Source organism: Schistocerca gregaria, chromosome 1, assembly GCF_023897955.1.
Source record: "Schistocerca gregaria isolate iqSchGreg1 chromosome 1, iqSchGreg1.2, whole genome shotgun sequence".
Classification (NCBI taxonomy): domain Eukaryota; kingdom Metazoa; phylum Arthropoda; class Insecta; order Orthoptera; family Acrididae; genus Schistocerca; species Schistocerca gregaria.
Window position 1 is genome coordinate 554,549,408 of NC_064920.1, and position 23,371 is coordinate 554,572,778.

A 23,371-nucleotide genomic window follows, 5' to 3' on the forward strand; every position below is an offset into this window, starting at 1 on the left:
TCTTACAGACCTCAAAGACGGCAGCCACACAGACTGGGGATGCTGCAGATTAATCTGCAGCATAGTAAAGGGATCTCTGCTGCCCCGAGTCACTGCCTGGGCAGGCAGTAAGTGGACGTGGCCCTGATACAAGAACCTTATTTACATAAAGTGGGTGTATCAGGCTTCGGTGGCACTGGAGGTAAGCTGCTTTATGCTAGAAATATAACTGAAAACTAAAACAATGAAAAATGCCCGGAATTCTTAACAATTCCCGGGTTTTTCCCGGATGGAAAAATTCCCGGGTTTTTCCCAGATCTCCCGGTTGCCTGGGGTCGTATACACCCTGAATATACAAAGACAGCACATGAAACACTGGAACTGCTCCTCAAGACTCACTTTCCTCAATATGCTCTGCCGGGCAACACAGACCAGAATGTGATCCCGGAGAGACAACGGTTCTCAGGCACTAAAAGAGAGGATTGGGAATCGGCCAAGGAGTGTGTGAACTTTAATAAAATCCAATGGGTGGTGGGAACATTCCAACCATTCAAGTCACCTGGCTCAAATGGAATTTTTCCAGGTCTCCTCCAACAGGCAGGAGAGAAGCTCATAAGAGTCCTATTCAGGCTGTTCAGGGTTAGCCTAGCAGTAGGAATCATTCCCAATGCTTGGAGGGCAGTGAAGGTTGCTTTCATTGCAAAGTCAGGGAGAAATGATCATACCAAGGCTAAGGCTATGAGACCAATCAGTCTGTCCTCAACCATTCTCAAAACATTGGAAAAACTGTTTAATGTATATGCTGGGGAGAGGAGGCTAAGTAGCGCCCCTCTACATTCAAACGAACAAGCATATCAACCAGGTAAATCATGTGAGACAGCTCTCCACCAACTCGGGAAGGTGGAGAAAGCAATTCACTTCCAAGAAATAGACCTCTGCATCTTCCTGGATATCGAGGGAGTCTTCAGTAACACGACCTTCGATTCCATGGTAAGAGCAGCAGAGTTGCATGACCTGGAGACCACTATATGCAGGTGGACCAGGGCCATGCTTAGTGGAAGGAAGGTAGAGGCTACCATGATGAATGAAAATACGGTAATTAACACCACTAGAGGCTGCCCACAAGGAGGAGTTTTGTCCCCTCTATTGTGTATTGTGGAATCCAGTGGTGAACGAACTCACTGAGAAATTAAATTCCACACAATGCTTCTGCCAAGGATACGCAGATGCCCTTGTCATAGTTATACTTGGCAAATTTATTGATACAGTTAGAAATATAGCACAAAGAGGTTTGGACAATGTGCAAAATTGGTGCATTAAACAGGATCTGAGGGTTAATGGTAAGAAGACTGTTGTGGTGCTATTTACGAAGAGAGATATTCAACACTCAAGTTGGAATCTAAAGCTTTTCGATGAAACTACCTGTGAAGGGGATAGTTAAATATCTAGGGGTAACCTTAAATGAGAAGTTAACGTGGACCCCTCACATTAAGAGTAGCTACTCCAAGGCAAAAGTACTCTAGTGAGTACTAGAAGGGCTTGTGGCAAAAACTAGGGCCTAATCCCCTGGGGTATGCACTGGATGTACTCCACAGTGGTCAGACCTAGGATTTCCTACTGGGCCGTAGTGTGGTGGAAGAAGGTAGAACAGCGAGTTGCAGCTAAGGAGCTTGCTAAGGTGCAGAGATTGGCCTGCTTAGCCATAACAAGCAGAATTAGCAGCACACCAACTGCTAGAATGGAAGCCATGCTGAACTTGCCTCCACTACACCTTTGGGTCAAGGTGGGGGCAGCAGCTGGGGCACACAGACTTAAAACAGGCAAAAACTGGGTTTCATTCGGATATCCAGAATCTCTCACTAAGATAGTGAGTGAGGTAAATACAGGAATGGCTGGGGAAATGCCTGCTAACTATATAGTAACTTCCAACTGCTTTGACAAGCCTTACAATATAATAACTGGAAGCAGGGAGCAATGGGAAAAACAGTTCGACACCATACGGGGGACATCATTTGGTTCAGTGACGGGTCGAAAATAGACCAAGGCGTTGGGGTAGGGGTGTACAGGGTTCAGCCAAGACCAGAGGGCATTGTGTGTGTGTGTGTGTGTGTGTGTGTGTGTGTGTGTTCTGTTGATGGAAGTCCTTAATGGTCGAAAGCTTTATTTGTGATAAGCTTTTTGTTGTGCCTACCTGCGACTAAACATTTCCACTATATGGTAGGAACCAACTTTCCTTTTCATAATGTGGTTCGGTTACATCTCATGTATTATGCAGAAACACCTACCAGCAGTGACAGTACTAGACAGCAGCAGGGTTGTGGCCTATCAAGACCCTGTTTATCATTCTGTAACATTTTGATCATGTTGAATGGGATTCCATGAACACCATGTGAATACAAAATGTGTCAGTTAAAGAGGACCACATTCACTGCTGTGCAGCACCTTTACAACCCAATGCAACCATCATCCGAGGAAAAATTATATTGTTCCCTCAGTTGTGCACTCCCATGCAGCCACATCATTTATCTTTAGTCAAACAATGACACTGTTCAAGTATCCACACAGACAGCATGATGATGCCTCGATTACTATATACTTGGTACAAGTATTGTTGTGACTCCCTTTTTTGTAGTGGCTAGAAGAGGAGAGCCAATTCTCCCACACCCAACAATAACATTGGGCTTAAGCTTGGAGTTACATCTTTTCCAACATGTACCAGCTCTATGTACAGCGTCACAATAGATGTGTGAGGAGGATCTGAGAATGAACATTCCCAGTTTGCATTTGTCACTGTCATATGGAATAGCAACTTGTGTGGCAGCATGATGTGCCATCAGGCACCCATTACATTTCTGAGATATTAAGGCTGGCACCCATATTTTATCTTTAAAGTCTTTCAACAAGATAACATCTACACCTACGTTCTGCAAACCACCATGAGGTGCATAGCAGAGGGGTACGTCCCACTGTATCAGTTTCTTACAGTTGCATTCATGTATGGAGCGCAGGAAGAACGACTGATTGAATGTCTCTATGCATGCAATAATTATTCTAAACTTATCCTCAAGATCCCTATGCGAGTAATACATAGGAAGCTGTAGCATATGCCTAGAGTAATCATTTAAAGCCGATTCTTGAAACTTTGTTCAATAGACTTAACAAGGGATAGTTTACATCTATATTCACAAGTCTTCCAGTTCAGTTCGTTCAGTATCGCTGTGAAACTCTCCAATGGATTAAATAAATCTGTGACCATTCGTGCTGCCCTTCTCTGTAAACGTTCAATATCCCGCTACTCCTATCTGGTACGCGTCCCACCCAATTAAGCAATATTCTAGAACTGGTTGAACGACTGATTTGTAAGCAATCTCCTTAGTTAACTGATTGCACTTCCCCAATATTCTACCAACAAACCAAAGTCTACCACCTGCTTTACCCACAACTGAACCTACGTTATCATTCCATTTCATTAAAGTGTTACATAAAAAGTATTTGTACGAGTTGGTGATTCCAATAGTGACTCACTGATGTTATAGTCATAGGACACTACATTTTTTTCATTTTGTGACATGTACAATTTTACATTTCTGAACATTTGGAGCAAGCTGCCAATCTCTGCACCACATTAAAATCTGATCAAGACCTGACTGAATTATTATGCAGCTTCTTTCACATAGTACTTTGTTATAGATAACTGCAGCATCTGCAAAAAGCCTGAGGTTACTTATAATATTGCCTCCAAGATCATTAATATAAAATATGAGCAGCAAGGGTTCCAACACACTTCCCTGGGGCACACCTGAAGTTACTGCTACATCTGATGACTTTCCACCCAAGATAACATTCTGTGTTCTTCCTACCAAAAAGTCCTCAATCTAGACACAAATTTCACTTGATACCCCATATAATCATACTTTTGACAATAAGTGTAGGCTTGGTATTGAGTCAAATGCTTTTCGGAAATCAAGAAATACAGCATCTACCTGATCCAAGGGTTTCAGTATATCATGTGACAAAAGTGAAAGTTGGGTTTCACATGATTGATGTATTCAAAATCAATGCTGGCTGGCACAGAGGAGGTTGTTCTGTTCAAGATACTTCACATTATGTTTGATCTCATAATATGTTCTAAGATTCTGCAACAAATCAATATCAAGGATATTTAACATTAGTTTTTTGGATCACATCTACTACTATTCTTGTAGACGGGTGTAACCTGTGCCTTTATCCACAAATTGTGCATGGTTGTTTGTTCAAGGGATCTATGATAAGTTATAGTTAGAAGAGGGGCTGTGTCAGCCACAAATTCAGTATAGAATCTGCCAGGGTTTCCACTGGGGCATGGAGCTTTGTTCAGTTTTAACGATTTCAGCTATTTCTCAACACCACTGACACTATTACTTATTTCCTTCACATTTTCAGTGGTACGAGGATTAAAACTGGGCAATTCTCCTCAGTTTTCCAATGTAAGGACCATTTCAAAGCAGAGTCAAGCATTTCAGCTTTTGATTTCCTACCCTAAATTTCAGTTCCTGCCTCATTTGCTAGGGACTGGACACTAACTTTGCTGCCACTAACAGTCTTTCTATATGCCATAATTCCTCTGAGTACTTTGGACGATTACTTGACAGTGATCTGCTGCTAATAAGCCCAATTTGTCCAAGACATCCTAAATTATCTCAATAGTGTGTTCAAGGTTTAACAGTATTAATTGGAAGCCTAATCCATTACTCTCCTGCTGTGTCTAGTATGGATTAATTGGGGCATTTTACACAAGAATCAAGAAACAGTTTTGGGCAAGAGTCCTGCAATGTAACAGATAAATCATTTCTCATGGATTTCATAAAATTTCCACTGACAATCTATAAGAATAAAACATCTGCTGACATTCTATATACTCTTCCTTTAATTTCCTGTGGCAACAGTAGTTCATTCCAATTTACTAATGAGGCTTAAAGTAAAAAAAAAGCTACAGATTTGCGACCAAAGGCCAATTCCCTACTATACGAGGTTAACAAGTCCTAGACATGGGGGGGGGGGGGGCAGTGACCTAAATCAGCATACTATGAGAGAGAGGTGAGCTGGTAATATTAATTTCATAGATACAATCATGAAGCAGAACAGTATCAGATGTACAGTAAGTCAAGTCTTATATTTTAAAAAAAAATTGTGTTCGTACAGAAGAACGGAGCAAAATCTTATATGCCCAACAAATACTATTCAGAGTGTGAAAGACAAGATAAGGATTTCAACAATGGCTTCACATATCTGACATTCCATTTCTCACCAAAGATTTTGCAATTACCACAAGGTTAAATTTATATACTGGTTTCCCCTTAATCCTCTTTAATTTTCAGAGTAGCAAAACGTTAAAAATACGTAATATGCACAAAAATCATGGCGCCTCGTGCACGAGACATGCACATAAAGTGCAGCCTAGAAATTGGTAACATCAATCACAAGCTACTTCACGTTGCACTTAGGAGAAGAAAACAAAACGAAAAGTGTAGCTAGCTAGTACTCAAATTTTACCATATTCACAACAAATCAGTCAACTTTTTATGGTATTCATAATTCCTACGCATTTTCTGTTAGTTTACAGTACAACAAAGTTCTTTTTGAAACGTTTGTATTTTTATATACATATGTTACGATCAAACCGCACAGTACCTGCCGTCTAATGGTTTTCGTTATACAGTCGTCTGTTAGCATAATTTGATAAACGAAATTCTCCTTCGACACTTAAAATATTATAGTTTCTATGAGGTATGGTAACTTCCTTTGTACATCTACGCCATTCACTCTACAACGAAGAACTATCGCTCTCGCGTCAATGATAATAAAACCGCGAATTTCGAGGAACAAACTGCGAACACGAATATATAACTAAGATCCAAACAATATTTTTTATTGCACGCAAATTATCAAAATGATTCCGTTCACAACGTATACCATGCTGTCTTTGGTTTCAATCCCAATAGCAGTATATGAGTAAAAACGTCGGCACAAAATTTATCTTATTTCATCAACACGTATTTATAACATTCATCATCAATTACAAAAGCACACGAAACTGAAAACATACCTGTATTTATAATTAAAATTTCCTTCATGAAACTGCTTCAAAAATTGTTTAAATTTCTTCTTAGTACTTTGCAGCGTGAGACGCGATTCACTAGCCTGATCATCACCGCCAAAATTATCCGAAAAAAATATACCGGGATCATCAAATCCTTCCATTTTCCAGTTTTCACACAACTCACGCTGTTCTGACTACGACTCTCACACTACGGCAGCTTTGGCGGCAAAGTTTTCCCGCCCAATCTACGCTCAAAGGTACATATCTTTGGCAACCAACATTTATTCCCGTACAAAAATAAAGATCTGTCTGCGCGGGAATGCATACAAAACGTCTGCGCAGACAGACCGTTGCGTGCTACAGGAGATTTGTTGAGATATTACATATGTGTAAACCTGGAAGTTGGAGTTTGACGTAGAGTACTTATCAGATCTATGGCTTCAAATCACATCAACCATTGTCCTTGGCTAAGCATTGGGCAGACAAGGTGGAGCGAATGGACAGGTGTCTGCCGCACATCTGGCACTAAAACGTGTTTTAGTCAGCTGTTTGTTCAATAAGGTGTCTCTCGTCTGTGTGCGCACTGTGAATTTATAAATGGCAGATACATGCCAGTGTTCTAGATAGTTCATTCCCGAATTTTCAAAATTTATAAGAGTCATACATTTTTGTGGAAAATTAAAAGCACCGAATACGGCGATATGGACAAGAAGGCACCTGCTTACAATTCTTTAACAAAGAAAGTAAGAGCGGGTGACCCTACAGCGAACACGGAAACAGTACATAATAATAAAAATATTCGTTATGGACTGTTTACTGAAAAAAGCAAAGCAGCGAAATCTATTCGATCTGGTGCCAGGGGATTCACTCAGTACTGCCCTATACCATAATCTAACATCAGTTGTGACAGGATAGCAACAAAAAGTAGGCTTAATTTGTTCTAAACAACAGCAAACTCAAAGTATTACGTTACTGGTAAGCTAATAATAGAAGACTTTGGAACAAGTACATACTTGTTATTACACTTCCACTTATTATTATACATCGCTTACTTCCTAATATAATTTTCGGTTCACAACAAGAGCGACGTAGCAGTAACTGTAGGATTCACTACCACAAGTAAAAATTTCCAGATGTACAATGATCCCTGACTAAAGTTCAAGAATGGAATTTTCTATTCGTGTGCAAAAGTTCCTGGTAGACTTTAGGCAGGGAATCGAAAATCTCGACTTAGAAACAAACTGAACTATACCTCATTGTCCACATATACAACTTCTAAGAATATACTGTGTCTGAAACACATACAAAACTGTAAAAATATGATCTATAACTTGCAGAACTGAAGCAAAGTACTTTAATTGTCTTCATCGAATCATCCTTCAGAATACCATAAATAGCTCATATGTGTCAGGTATGATTTCAGTCAATGCTTGTTTCGAATTTTCAGTAGCTAATTCTAGATCCTTGTAGCTCCTGTTGCCAGGAATCTTAACATCACCTCAACCATTCATGTGAAGAAATTGCTCTCCTCATACAAGGTTCCTGTCGTATCATACTAGGAGTTATGGGCACCAAAAGATAATTATGTGTTTCTAAATCCATCCTCAAATAATTAAGCCACTCTTCGAATCCACCCTGCCATTCCCGAAGTAAATGTATGTGCGAAAACTTCATTTGCTTAATCAACCAATATGTACATCATTTTGATCTGTCTTTCTGTTTCTAGAATTTTGTTTTTTCCTTTTTTTAACACAAGTTGAGAATTTTCTCCATTTTTAAACAAATGAAGTAAACTTTGATGTTTCAGTGTGAGGAGAGGTCGCTTGCCATTGAAATTTCTTTTCTACACCGACAGAAGGAGGGCGAGCACTAGATTCGAACATGCATCATGTGAACATACCACATTTGCAGTGATCTGCATGCATAGATATCTGCACACACAGATCTTTGAGTGAGGACATGCCATACAAACTTCCAGCGGGAACACGAAAACTACAAATCCATAGAAAATAGAAATCATGTGGGAATCATAGGGTATTTACAAACATAAGACAAAAATCATCATAATGGGCATTGATCCAGTTTGTAATTAATCATTGTGCAGGAATAGCTCACTAATGACTATGTTGCAGTCAATTAGCTCTTTATCCTCGTTCTGTGTTTGTTGGATATAAAAAAAGGACGAATAAATACCTTTTTTGTCTTAAGAATAAATACTAATTTTTATGAAAGTCATTGTGTCACCAAGTTGTCACTGATAAAACGTGTACCAGCAGGCCATTTTTTAAAATTTATATATACATTCCATACCATTGCGAATTTCCAAAAATATTAACTACCAGATGTGAAAAACACCTAAATTAAACTATTAATATGTAAACCAAATCACCTTTTTGGAGTATGCAAAGATTAATGTTGTGTACTGCTGTTGTTCTCGAATTTTATTAATTGTGGCTCAAAGGTAACACCAAACACATGAAGAAGAATCTCAATTCTTCATAAGACTCACTGCAATGACTTTTCATTTGTTTGCACTTAATATTGAATGTACTTGATATTTTACCCACCGTATTATTTGTCTGAATTTTTGCAAGTAGAGTACAAATACTCGCTATCATGTCAAAATCCCTGTTTACATGAACTGAGTGAGTTAGGCTTATCTTGGTGATTGTGGCACCTAATAGGAAAAATAACATTTACCTTTTCTGAATACCAGTTCACACTGGCTGTCATGGCACGATCACTCACATAACAGTACCGTCATGACATCACTTTGAGCCAGAAGTATCAGTGTAAGACCCAAAGAAATGCCCTCCAGAGATGAGAGTATAACAACTCAAGTGTTTGAGTGCTGAAGCATTCGTAACAAAATGCCAGAGTTTTAAGCACTCCTAAGGCCCACTGTAGCTGACATAATATTAGGCTAAGAACACTGGCTATGACCTGATTTTGACAGAAATGCAAGCTTTGAACAAGATTAGGCATACACCAACAGAATAGGGAAATGTATATGCCATAGTAGACAAGAAACTTAGGTCCACCAGAATGCACATTGAAGCTGCATGTGAGATGAAATGATTGAATGGCATTGATGGCTGTAAGTCCTCTCCTGGGGTAGTTCAGTTGCCGAGTGCAAGTCGCTTTAGGTGATGCCACACTGGACGAGTTGCATGTAGATGATGATGAAGACAAGACAACAAAGCACCTAGGCCCTGAGTGGAGAAAATCTCCAACTCCTCTGGGAATAAAAGCCGGGCCTGTTGTATGATAGTCAGATGCGCTGCCCAGTCAGCCAAGGGGGTGGAGTGTTTGGACATGACGAAGTACAAAGGATGAGCGTAAAATTATAGTAGCATCCTTCTATCAGCCATGAGATGCACCTTCTGCTGTAACTGAAAACTTTAAATTTCCCTAATCATACTGTAATCATTGGAGGAGACTTTAATGACCCAACAGTCAAGTGGAATAATTATAGTTTTGTTAGTGTGGGTGTGACAAGGCATCTTGTAAAACATTATGAAATGCCTTCTCTGCAAAATACCTAGAACAGATATTTTAGAACCTCACCCACAACAGAAATAAATTAGGTGTAATGGTAACAAACAGACCTGACCAATTTGAGGAAGTCCACATTTTGACCATTTGTATTGCCCTTCACTGTATATGTTCACTTGTTGAGCTAAGTTCTTCCGGATGTTTCTGCCCACAGGTAAATATTTCCAGTCCCTCCCCACCCCTTGCAAGATATGTTCTGACCGTCTGTTTATCTATATTTCTGAACACAGAAGAATTTTTGAAATCATTTTTACTTTAATTGTATTAACTTTATAACCTTTTCAAAATGTATTAGTTTTTTTTACAAATGAAACATAGTTTAGAGAAATAAATACTCACTTATTTTCACTTTTATATCCTGGTTTAACATAGTATGGTACAGAAACAAGCATAAATATGCACATAATTATACAGCAATGTCAGGTAATGAAGAGCAGTTACTTTGTATATGCCACATACAAAAACACAGTCTGAACTGAAATTCATACCATAGGCTTCCTTTCAAAAGTGTATAAGCTCTTCAAGTGCATGCCAGGCATTTTCAAAAAATTCATGTACATATGGGCACTATTCGCCATGGTCATACACTGCACTCTAGATGGCCGAACTAGTGCACATCAAGTTTCTGAATTTTGGACCCCCGCAGTGAATGCATTGTGTGGTATTCTCGTTGTATATTTTCAGTGTTCTTGGATAGTCCCCCTCACATATTGTATGACAAACCAGTAACACCGTAGTTTTTGAACGTTGAACATAGCTGCTATTTGCCTTGAAATCTGACATAATTCATACCTTGCATAGTCTGAAAGCACTATTTTCATGTCAGTAAGCCGTGGATTTCCAAAAATTACCATTAAGTTTAATGGTAATGATCTGAGAAGGTGCCTACAAGTGTGTGTTTATTGTCACTCTCATTCAACTTGTATGTTGCAGCTAATAGTATCACTTCCATAGCTGCATTAAACCGTGATAGTGGATTGAGAAATGGTTCATGTGATACTGTAAACTGGAAGTCTGGAAGCTATTTATTTTTTCATGCTGACTTAACTTCCAGTCCAGCATGACAGGAGCTGTCCGTTCCCAGTAGCTGAGTGGTCAGTGCGACAGAATGTCAATCCTAAGGGCTCGGGTTCGACTCCAATCTGGGTCGGAGATTTTCTCTGCTCAGGGACTGTGTGTTGTGTTGCCCTAATCATCATCATTTCATCCCCATCGGCGTGTAAGTTGCTGAAGTGGCATCAAATCGAAAGACTTGCACCCAGCGAATGGTCTACCTGACGGGAGGCCCTAGTCACATGACACTTACACTTTTTATGCCAGGAGCTATATCAGAGAGCTTGTGTCCAGGCTGACTTCTTTCTACTTCTGTGTCTGCTTAAACATATTGATTTCCACCCCAATGTGTTGGGAGCTGCAAGCTGGCTTGATATCTCCTGTTGCTGCTGCTCCTCACATGTAGTAGGCACTGCATCCTCCCTCCCTCCACCCTCTCTCTTACTCTCTCTCTCTCTCTCTCTATCTCTCTCTCTCTCTCTCTCTCTCTCTCTCTCTCTCTCTCTGTGTGTGTGTGTGTGTGTGTGTGTGTGTGTGTGTGTGTGTCACTCTCTGGAGGTGGTAGATCTATGATGACATTTCATCATGATGATGACTAGCCTTTCACTGTGGGGTGTATAGCACAAGTGGTGGGTTCGCTTGATGACAAGTAACCCTGTACTGAGGATGAGTGGTGGGGGTAGACAACAACAGTGCCACCAGAATTGGAACAACTATTTGGTATTTGGGACTGCATTCATACCCCATGTCAGCCATCTTGGGGATACTGAAATCATCATAGACATAATGGTTTCTAAACTTAGAACCATGCAGGGTGATGTCACAGAGATAATGTTACCCTGCTCAGCGGTTTACAGCACTGCAATGTCAGATGTGCACAACATGCTAGAAATTCATACACAAGACTTTATTCTTGATGGATAGTAAGCCTGGATACTACATATGAGTAGTGCATAAAAAATCTGCTGGAAATCTTAGATGTCCTATGTACCATGCAAAACACTCATATTTTATGTGAGGAATAACTTAAAAATTAAGTGCCAAGGTGGGCATTCACAATGTAAAACACTCATATTTTTTTGTGAGAAATCACGTAAAATGCAATGCCAGTCAGGGCATTAGATCACATTCTTACTGTAGGAAGGAGGGTTGGAGTTTAACGTTTTGCTTCCATCTACATCAAATTTCCATCTCATCAAGCCATGTCTACAACGAAAATCGGCGTTAGTTTAAAAGTTATAGTGCTGCCACCTGTAAAAAAGATGTGGAGTTATAGCATAGCCTCCGGAAAAAAAGTAATGTAAATTAATTTATCAATAGTCATCTACAATGGAAGCGCTCTCTGCACCCTTGAATGTGCAATAATTACGGTCTGTAAATCATTAATATAAATATCTGTAGCGTTATTAGCAATTTTGTCAAATATATATACAGTAATCTATGGTGAATGTGTTTTTTGTTTGTGGGAAAAAGTACCTCCTCTGGCCCATGATTCATTTACATAATAATTAAATGTTGCCCTGGCTATTTTGTATAAGTTAATAGTTGTAGCGACGCCATTAATAATAAAATAATAAAAATGCTTTTAATAGTCATTTATTGCAAGAAATATTAAAGATAATACTCTTAATAAATACAGAACGTCGTCTTGTAATATTTTCCATTTCATTTTTTAGACCAGAGGTACAGTTTTAAGAATAATAATTTTTATTAGTGTATACGCTGCCATTGCACATAGGCAGGTATACTGGAGCATAGGGCCTCACAGAAAAAAATAATTAAGCAGTTTATTTAACTGGTTTAGCGTGTAACATAAAAGAATTTTTTTTTCTAAATCCATCGTGTGTAAGACTGATGTCTTCACGCTGGAAAACATATTATACACTCCTGGAAATTGAAATAAGAACAAAGTGAATTCATTGTCCCAGGAAGGGGAAACTTTATTGACACATTCCTGGGGTCAGATACATCACATGATCACACTGACAGAACCACAGGCACATAGACACAGGCAACAGAGCATGCACAATGTCGGCACTAGTACAGTGTATATCCACCTTTCGCAGCAATGCAGGCTGCTATTCTCCCATGGAGACGATCGTAGAGATGCTGGATGTAGTCCTGTGGAACGGCTTGCCATGCCATTTCCACCTGGCGCCTCAGTTGGACCAGCGTTCGTGCTGGACGTCCAAACCGCGTGAGACGACGCTTCATCCAGTCCCAAATATGCTCAATGGGGGACAGATCCGGAGATCTTGCTGGCCAGGGTAGTTGACGTACACCTTCTAGAGCACGTTGGGTGGCACAGGATACATGTGGACGTGCATTGTCCTGTTGGAACAGCAAGTTCCCTTGCCGGTCTAGTAATGGTAGAACGATGGGTTCAATGACGGTTCGGATGTACCGTGCACTATTCAGTGTCCCCTCGACGATCACCAGAGGTATACGGCCAGTGTAGGAGATCGCTCCCCGCACCATGATGCCGGGTGTTGGCCCTGTGTGCCTCGGTCGTATGCAGTCCTGATTGTGGCGCTCACCTGCTCGGCGCCAAACACGCATACGACCATCATTGGCACCAAGGCAGAAGCGACTCTCATCGCTGAAGACGATACGTCTCCATTCGTCCCTCCATTCACGCCTGTCGCGACACCACTGGAGGCGGGCTGGACGATGTTGGGGCGTGAGCGGAAGACGGCCTAACGGTGTGCGGGACCGTAGCCCAGGTTCATGGAGACGGTTGCGAATGGTCCTCGCCGATACCCCAGGAGCAACAGTGTCCCTAATTTGCTGGGAAGTGGCGGTGCGGTCCCCTATGGCACTGCGTAGGATCCTACGGTCTTGGCGTGCATCCGTGCGTCGCTGCGGTCCGGTCCCAGGTCGACGGGCACGTGCACCTTCCGCCGACCACTGGCGACAACATCGATGTACTGTGGAGACCTCACGCCCCACATGTTGAGCAATTCGGCGGTACGTCCACCCGGCCTCCCGCATGCCCACTATACGCCCTCGCTCAAAGTCCGTCAACTGCACATACGGTTCACGTCCACGCTGTCGCGGCATGCTACCAGTGTTAAAGACTGCGATGGAGCTCCGTATGCCACGGCAAACTGGCTGACACTGACGGCGGCAGTGCAGAAATGCTGCGCAGCTAGCGCCATTTGACGGCCAACACCGAGGTTCCTGGTGTGTCCGCTGTGCCGTGCGTGTGATCATTGCTTGTACAGCCCTCTCGCAGTGTCCAGAGCAAGTATGGTGGGTCTGACACACCGGTGTCAATGTGTTCTTTTTCCATTTCCAGGAGTGTACATCTGGCGATAGCGCCCTGAGAAAAATTAGCTGTGGCTTTTAATCAACATAAAAGAGAATTTTTAACAAAACATTTTCATTTCCAATTATCAGAATAATTTATTTTATTCACTTTTGAAAAAAGGTTATGCGATAACTGACGCCCGACGTGGAGCTCAATGTTCCAGAAAATTTATGTATATGTAAAGAATGTATTTTTAAGATAAGAAAATAAATGCTGGTACATGTAATCTTTTTCATGTGTATGAGGATTATTAATTTCGATGTAATGAGAAAACCGAAGACCTGGAACCTAGCTACATACCAGAGCTGAATAATAAGAATAAAGCCGACAGTAAGAAGGCTTCTGAAAATATCTCTAGCTTTCGTGTGTCGTGTTGTATGCCAGTATACATGGTTCGTACCGAGTTGTAGTGTTTGGCCAATAGTAATTCCAGTAAGCAAGGAAATTTATATTTGTTGTAGATTTTGTGTATTAGAAATTGTAGATTGTATTATTATTATTTTTGTGGTGATTACCGTGCGAAGAAAGTTGTCCCGTTGAGAATCCATGAGATTACGTAGCAAGACTAGGAGAGAGATCGATATAGTAGCAGATTCACGAAAGAATAGTGATAACAAATTAGAGGAAATTCCCATGGGATCTACTTCGCATAGAAATATGCAATACAGTATTACTAATTATGAAACCGAGACTGCACATCAGCGCGCAGAGATCGAGCGTAGCTCTGATGACAGTGTGTTGTCAACTGTTGCAGGTGAAACTGCCGCGCCGACGACTAAACAAAAAGTTACGTGCGCCGCACAGGGTAACGACGCCGTAACTGCTATTTTGATGAAATTAGATCAGTTCCAAAATCAACCGGAGGAGAGAGAAAGAGAGAGAGAAGAAAGGGAAAACAGAATATGCAAAAAACTGAAAAGTTTCGAAGTCATGAAAGCAGACATAGCCAGCTTAAAACAAGCGTACCAAGAATTACCAGATTTGGTAGCCAGTCTAACGACAGATGTACAAAATCTGCAGATAGAACAAAACAGCATTAAGGAAGATACATGACCGAAAAGGTAGAAAACATAGAATTAGGAAAGGAAGAGAAGATACAGAATTGCTTAGCGGAACGCACAAAAAAAGGTCGTACAAAAAGTAGAACAATGGATAGATGACAAAGAGAAACAAATAGACGAAAAAATACATACAGAAGTGGCACGCACTATTCCCGCAGTTCACTCAACTGTTCCAATTAATCAGACGCAACAGGAAATGGTAAACAACATGAGAATGGAGAGCAATTATATACCTACTTCTCATGTTTCATACGATAATCAGCTGTTCGCTGCCACCTATAATAACCCACTTTATGGGGTACAGGCAGGAATGTATAGTCCTAGCAGTGAATTATTGAATCGTGCAGAGGCTACGCCGACTGTATCTTCGATAATGATGGAGGACAGTTTAATCAAACACCGCCAGTTTCAAACCTTCGCCACCGATAAAAAAACATTCACCCTCTAGTATTCATAATGAGTTTTCGAAATATACTGTCCAGAGCATTGATTGTGAAACAAAAGATACAGTTTATTGTTTCGCACATAGTAGGAGATGCTGCACTATGGGCAACAGATGCAGCTGTAACTGGCTACTCTTGTGAACAGTTTGAGAAAACATTTCTAAACAAATACTGGTCACCCTGTACTCAGGAAAGATTTAGAAAACACAGTCTAGAGGCATATAAACAAGGAAGCTTAAGGAAGAATTTCAAAAAAATATATTAGCAAAACGCGATATTGGTACGAACCGATCTCAAATTGTGCTGTGATCATAGTATGAAAATCCAGACTTCCACCCAATATTAGAGAAAAACTAATCCATGTACCAGACAACGATATGGATAACTTCTTGCCTGTCTCGGATTCAATAGATCTAATCCAGGTAGACTTAAAGTTGCAAAGTAGCAAGTTACGAGTATGAAGAAAAAACAACAATAGGCAAAATAGTTGGAATAATTGTGGCAATTGTTCTAATGGTCGAAACCGCAATGGTAAACCTATGAATGGAAATCAGTCATTTAAAAGCCACACGAATGATGACAAAGCTAATAACAATAGACAGGCTTGGGGAAACAGTTCACCTCAATATAGACGAAAACGATGATATAAGGAAAGATTTGGCCCAGGAGGTGGCAATCAACAGCAAATGCGAGACGCAGGGCCACAGGGAAAGAATAGGTTTGGAATGCCATGGTATCCAAGACAGGATAATCAGAATAACAACGAATCAGAATAACAACGAAAGATACTCAAACTATAGTAACAATAGGAACGAACATAGTCAAGCAGATACTTCAAAAAACTTTGCTTGGCAGAACCAGAATCAAAGTGTGAGAATCGTTGATGTGATGAATGACAATCGTCCTACATCAACTAATTCGACAAACTAAAGACGGCCCCAAATAGCTCTCAATTGTTGGCCATGGGACAGGGGGGAGAGCTCACAAAAGAGTAAGGAGAAACAGGATATAGCCAATATGTTAAAATATAACGAATATAACGATGGTGTTGCAATGAAGGAGGAACTTTTAGCTGAGAATAAGAGATGTAACCAAGTAGATAGTGAGTTGATACAGTCTGTGGTTCAAGCTAAAGTTTTTAGTATACCTGTCAATATCATAATACACTCCTGGAAATTGAAATAAGAACACCGTGAATTCATTGTCCCAGGAAGGGGAAACTTTATTGACACATTCCTGGGGTCAGATACATCACACGATCACACTGACAGAACCACAGGCACATAGACACAGGCAACAGAGCATGCACAATGTCGGCACTAGTACAGTGTATATCCACCTTTCGCAGCAATGCAGGCTGCTATTCTCCCAAGGAGACGATCGTAGAGATGCTGGATGTAGTCCTGTGGAACGGCTTGCCATGCCATTTCCACCTGGCGCCTCAGTTGGACCAGCGTTCGTGCTGGACGTGCAGACCGCGTGAGACGACGCTTCATCCAGTCCCAAACATGCTCAATGGGGGACAGATCCGGAGATCTTGCTGGCCAGGGTAGTTGACTTACACCTTCTAGAGCACATTGGGTGGCACGGGATACATCGGACGTGCATTGTCTTGTTGGAACAGCAAGTTCCCTTGCCGGTCTAGGAATGGTAGAACGATGGGTTCGATGACGGTTTGGATGTACCGTGCACTATTCAGTGTCCCCTTGACAATAACCAGAGGTGTAGGGCCAGTATAGGAGATCGCTCCCCACACCATGATGCCGGGTGTTGTCCCTGTGTGCCTCGGTCGTATGCAGTCCTGATTGTGGCGCTCACCTGCACGGCGCCAAACACGCATACGACCGTCACTGGCACCAAGGCAGAAGAGACTCTCATCGCTGAAGACGACACGTCTCCATTCGTCCCTCCATTCACGCCTGTCGTGACACCACTGGAGGCGGGTTGCACGATGTTGGGGCGTGAGCGGAAGACGGCCTAACGGTGTGCGGGACCGTAGCCCATGGAGACGGTTGCGAATGGTCCTCGCCGATACCCCAGGAGCAACAGTGTCCCTAATTTGCTGGGAAGTGGCGGTGCGGTCCCCTACGGCACTGCGTAGGATCCTACGGTCTTGGCGTGCATCCGTGCGTCGCTGCGATCCGGTCCCAGGTCGACGGGCACGTGCACCTTCCGCCGACCACTGGCGACAACATCGATGTACTGTGGAGACCTCAAGCCCCACATGTTGAGCAATTCGGCGGTACGTCCACCCGGCCTCCCACATGCCACTATACGCCCTCGCTCAAAGTCCGTCAACTGCACATACGGTTCACGTCCACGCTGTAGCGGCATGCTACCAGTGTTAAAGACTGCGATGGAGCTCCGTATGCTACGGCAAACTGGCTGACACTGACGGCGGCGGTGCACAAATGCTGCGCAGCTAGCGCCATTTGACGGCCAACACCGTGGTTCCTGGTGTGTCCGCTGTGCCGTGCGTATGATCATTGCTTGTACAGCCCCGCCGCAGTTTCCGGAGCAAGTATGGTGGGTCTGACACACCAGTGTCAATGTGTTCTTTTTTCCGTTTCCAGGAGTGTAGATACAGGAGCCACTGTTAATGTGATGAGTTATGATTTCTACAAGAAGTTGTGCCAATTTCATAAAGTGCCAGAGTTGCCAGCACAGGTAGTTAAGAGCCAGGTACAGGTGGACATATTTATGGGAAATGTAGGGTGACCAGACGTCCGGATTAATCCGGACATGTCCTCCTTTTTAACTCTTTGTCCAGAGTCCGGGCGGATTTTTACTTTTCCCCGCTTTTTCGCAAAGTTGAGCGTAATACAGTTAAATTTACAATTCGTCCCGTTCTACTGCTCTTTTCTTAAATACTTTAACTATTGGTACAGCCTTCGTCATAAACACGCGCGAAGGCGGTGTTAGTAGGTGGCACCAGAATCGTCGATGTTATCGTTGATCGACCTATAAGCGAATGCAAATATCGATTATTTAAAATTATCGTTTCGTATTTTCGCTTTGTATTGGCTTGGCTTCCTGTAGTGCATGTGTGATTTGTGACCGTAATTAAGTAAACCTAAACTCCTACAAAAACTTGGTTCTTCCGAGAAGTATCAATAACTGTTAAGGAACGTATGTATGTTATGTTTATAAATAATAAACTCATTTATTAAAATTGAACTTATGTTTGATGGGGAATACTGCAGATGAGGATACCAACCATCAGCTTTGGACAAGTCACCTGAAAGTTGCCAATCAGGAGTGGCGTTTAGGCAGCTATCTCTGCTAAATCTCAAAACTATGCGTAAATATAAAGACAATTGATGCCACACTCTCACCACTATCAATGTTATTAATTTAAAAAAATATTGCTCTGGGAATCACCACCGGACCACCAGTAACAATTAACTACTAGTTATCTCTGGTAATACCCGGTAGTCACGTGACTTTTCCAAAGCTGATCGCTGGTATCCACATCTGCAATTGACCCATTTGATGTGTCCTCTTTTTTTCCTTTGTCCTCCTTTATGAAGCTGTTTGTCCTCCTTTTTAAACAACTGCATCTGGTCACCCTAGGGAAATGGAGCATTTCATTTCATGTTACTAGTAGTAAAGGGATTGAGAGTCGTCTGTATTCTGGGTTGGGAATTTTTCAGAGAAAGGAATGCCTATGTGGACCTCTCTCAAGGTATTTGCAGTCTAGAGTATGGAGAAGTAAGAGTGCAACTGGAACTGCTACGCACAAAAGCTATACATGGCAAATATTGTCACAATGTCAAAGTAAAGTGTAACTTGCCAAAAATACTGCATATGCAGCAGTGCTTTGGGGGGGGGGGGCGAGATTATAACTATTACAGTGGAGAGAATGTTGGTACCACAGAATCCTGTCAATCAACAAAAAGATAAAGTAGAGGAGTCTACATGAGATTATCACTCTGCACTGGAGTGTGCGCTGATATGAAACATCCTGGCAGATCAAAACTGTGTGCTGGACCGAGGCTCGAACTCGGGACCTTTGCCTTTCGCAGGCAAGTGCTCTACCAACTGAGCTATCCAAGCACGACTCACGCCCCGTCCTCACAGCTTTACTTCTGCCAGTACCTCGTCTCCCACCTTCCAAACTTTCTTTCAGGAGTGCTAGTTCTGAAAGTTTCGCAGGAGAGCTTCTGTAAAATTTGGAAGGTGGAAGACGAGGTACTGGCAGAAGTAAAGCTCTGAGGACGGGGCGTGAGTCGTGCTTGGGTAGACAGTTGGTAGAGTACTTGCCCACGAAAGGCATAGGCCCCGAGTTCGAGTCTCGGTCCAGTACACAGTTTTGATCTGCCAGGAAGTTTCAGGAATCCGCATATCTGACACCAGAGCAACAATTACAGTTATCTCAGATATTAACAGAACAAATAAAAATATTTTCTGAGAGGCCAGGGGTCATCAGAGGTAATATGTACAACACTGATGTGATACCACATAAAACATTTTGTAATGCTACTTACTCTGTTCTGTGGTCGAAAAAGGAGACAGTAAAATTATAAATACATAAGATGCTAGAATGGGGAATAATTGAGCCATCAATGTCATCCTACAACAGCCCGTTACTAGCAGTTACAAAGGATAGTGGAAAAATACGTCTGGTGTTAGATGCTCGTGACATCAATAAAATTAATGAGCCAGTGAGGACTAGGCCAGATAACTTGGAGGAACAATTTCAAAAGTTCTTTGGAGTAATGTATCTTTCCTCCATTGATTTGCGGTTTTCAATACCTTATAGATTTAGTTATTTTCTGATTAATTCTGAGAACAAGAAACTAATATGTTTATACCCATATAAAAAGTTGAAAAAATTTATTAATATGTGTATGAATATCTAATAGATGTAATCTTAAGTTTAATAATGTTTCATTCCATTAATGAATTTTTACTTTATTTGTAGTCAAAATGGAAGTTTTTTCTAGTATGTAGTCAAAGTCTTATGCACTGAATATCATAATAGAATTTCTTGGAAATATATTATGACTAGTGGAACGGCATATCTAGAATTTTTGAAAAGACTAAATAATTTATTAAGTGGCCATGAGCATAGTTCACCTAATGGTACAAGGCATGAGTCAACAAAAAGGATCAAAGGATAAGGAAAAAGAATAAAAGGAGCCTACATAGTTTTACCTACCTAATTTATAAAGATATCACATCACTAAGATCAGTTCACGATTTCAGTCAACTGAAGTGTCAAGTACAATGATTTTAAAGAATAATGCGGGAGCAGAGACATATTCAGAAGTCCTGTATTCAGATAATACATCTATGTATTTGTATATATCCTAGTATGTGACAACCTGAATTACTGTAAAAACCAGACCAGTGTCTTAATGTCCAAAAAATTGTCTAATTGACGCAGAAAATGTAACATGGAGGTACTGTTGCTACCGATACCTAATGTACATTGTAATAAGTTATAATGTGCATCCAAATAAATTTTGTGTTTATTTCTTCATGTAAACAAAATGTTGAAATTTTCATGGACAGTAAATATACCACAAAAGACTGTAAAGATAAGTGACTGTGTGTGCATAGACCTGAATCAACATTGCGTCAATAAACTGTATTCAGTGTGACCAAAAGTAACTTCATCTATAGGAATTATAGTGATGAATAGTGTTCATGAAACACTATGAACACTACACCGCCAGAGACATTGGTTTTATTATAGGGTATAAAGTTTAAATAATGGGAATAGCTTACATTCCGTGGTGAACTAAAAAGTAGGTTTCAGAAAAGGACATTATTTAACACAGTTGAGACACAGCTGATTTAAACGGACATAATCAAATCAGTGAGTGGACTGGAGGAAGTCAACAATGCGAACTTGTCTGCACAAGCACACAGAACAGCTGAACTGTGCAAACATGTCTAAAAAGACCTTTTTGTGACATGAGAAACAGTGTGGTGTATGACGGAAATAGTATAAACTGCCTACTCTGGGGCAGAATAACTGTGTGAATCGAAGGCTAACATGTGACAAACAGATGCATTTGAACAGTGTCATATAGCAATACGAGACTGAAATGTAAACTTCAACAAAAGTGTGATGAACTGTGCATTTAAAAAATGTCTTACAGTGTACTTCGTATGTATAAATAATTAAACGATTAATTCATATGCTCACTGACACAAACGGTTGCTGGATGACATAATAAAACAGGACGAATAATTATGTGTTTTCCTCATCCACAGGAATAAACATCTATTGATCTGTAATGAACTGATGCTGCTGCTGCTGTTCTTGAATTTCATGAAATTTTGCTGTGGAGCGATGGAGGTGAACACCTCCAAGGAGGGTAGAAGACAACGCACGTCCGGTACGCGGTTGGGTGCAGCTCGTCGCTGTTGCGTGTCAGCTGATCTCTCGCCTCAGTGACGTCATGACCTACAGTACGCAGTGATAGCGAGCGCAATCCAGCGCCCACGTCCTCACCACCTCACCAGCTCACCACAGACAGAGATTAACGATGAATATTCTGATTTTGTTAACCCAGTAATGAATATCCTGATTTTTTGTAAAACCAATGATGAACATGATTTTCTAATCCCATTAATGAATGTTCTGATTTTTGTAAAATCATTAATGAATATTTGGATTTTTTGTAAAAACATTAATGAACAGAAATGGACCATATATATAATCATGTCTTTAAATGTTTGATAAGAGCACAGTCTTATAGTTCTGTTCTGGTTTTCCCTCAGTTTCCCAGTGGGGAAATGGGGAGCATAAAACGCATCATTCTGAAGAAAGATAGTAAAAAGACTGCACTCAACTTCAAAGTACAATCTTTTACAAAAAGAATTTCAACTGTAAGAAAGTACTGGTATTACCATAACTATTGAAATCTCATAAACCTATAGTCACCTCTTTGGTTGTAGGCAAACTTCAAAATTATTAATATAATAATAAATCTGTCGTCATCTGTTGGACACAGACGAATTCAATCACTCAATACTAATAAAAAATAAATCATTTAAATCTGCCATCACCTGTTTGGATGTAGACCTTTATAAACGTAATACGCTATCGTGGAATGCAATTTATAAGACTGTATGTAACTATGCAAATAGCATTCCAGGGGGCTTTTATAGCATAGCCTCCAGAAAAAAGTAATGTAAATTAATTTATTGATATTCATCAATAATGGAAGCCCTCCCTGCGCCCTTAGATGTGCAATAATTACTCTCTCTGTATCGTAGAATTTAAGAAAAGTACATTTTGATTCTTGATCTTCTTCTTTGTCTTCCTGGTCTTGTTGGTTTTGATGTCCTACCTGATGGTCGCATAGAGATCACGGTTTGTAAATAATTAATATTATCATTTGACACATTATTATCAATTTTGTCAAATATATATGCAATTATTTATGGTAGAATGTGGTTTTTGTTGGTAGCAAAAAGTACCTTCTCTGACCCATGATTCATTTATATAATAATTAAATGTTGCCCTGGCTATGTTGTATAAGTTAATTGTTGTAGAGACACCATTAATGATACATTGATAAAAACGCTTTTAACAGTCATTTCCTGCGATAAATATTAAAGATAATACTCTCAATAAATACAGAATGGCGTCTTGTAATATTTTCCATTTCATTTTTTAGGTCAGAGGTAATTTTATGAATAATAATTTTTATTAGTGTATACGCTGCCATTGCACATAGGCAGCTATACTGGAGCATCAAGCCTCACAGAAAAAATAATTAAGCAATTTATTTAACTGGTTTATCGTGTAAAATACAAGAAAGAATTTTTAAAATCCATCGTAAGATGGATGTCTTCACATTGAAATATGTATGATATTTCTGGCGATAGCGCCCTGAGAAACAATTAGCCATGACTTTTAACCAACATGAAA

At 40.7% G+C, this 23,371-nt stretch overlaps 1 protein-coding gene and 1 non-coding gene across 3 annotated transcripts in view; both read right to left on the reverse strand.

Moving 5' to 3' along the window:
* The window catches only part of LOC126356254 (DNA replication licensing factor mcm5), a 79,968-nt gene extending 73,603 nt beyond the window's left edge, over nucleotides 1-6,365 (reverse strand). The window contains exon 1 of one of the 2 annotated variants that reach the window (XM_050007091.1): nucleotides 6,065-6,365. In XM_050007091.1, the coding sequence (XP_049863048.1) occupies nucleotides 6,065-6,219 (155 nt within the window). In that variant the 5' untranslated portion in view covers nucleotides 6,220-6,365. Of the gene's footprint in view, nucleotides 1-5,649; nucleotides 5,765-6,064 lie in introns of those variants that run through there. The other variant, XM_050007101.1, reaches the window with a different exon arrangement.
* Nucleotides 6,366-19,462: 13,097 nt separating this feature from the next.
* Nucleotides 19,463-19,537, reverse strand: Trnas-cga (transfer RNA serine (anticodon CGA)). The gene has a single exon. It is a non-coding gene; the product is annotated as a tRNA-Ser (tRNA).
* Nucleotides 19,538-23,371: the final 3,834 nt, after the last annotated feature.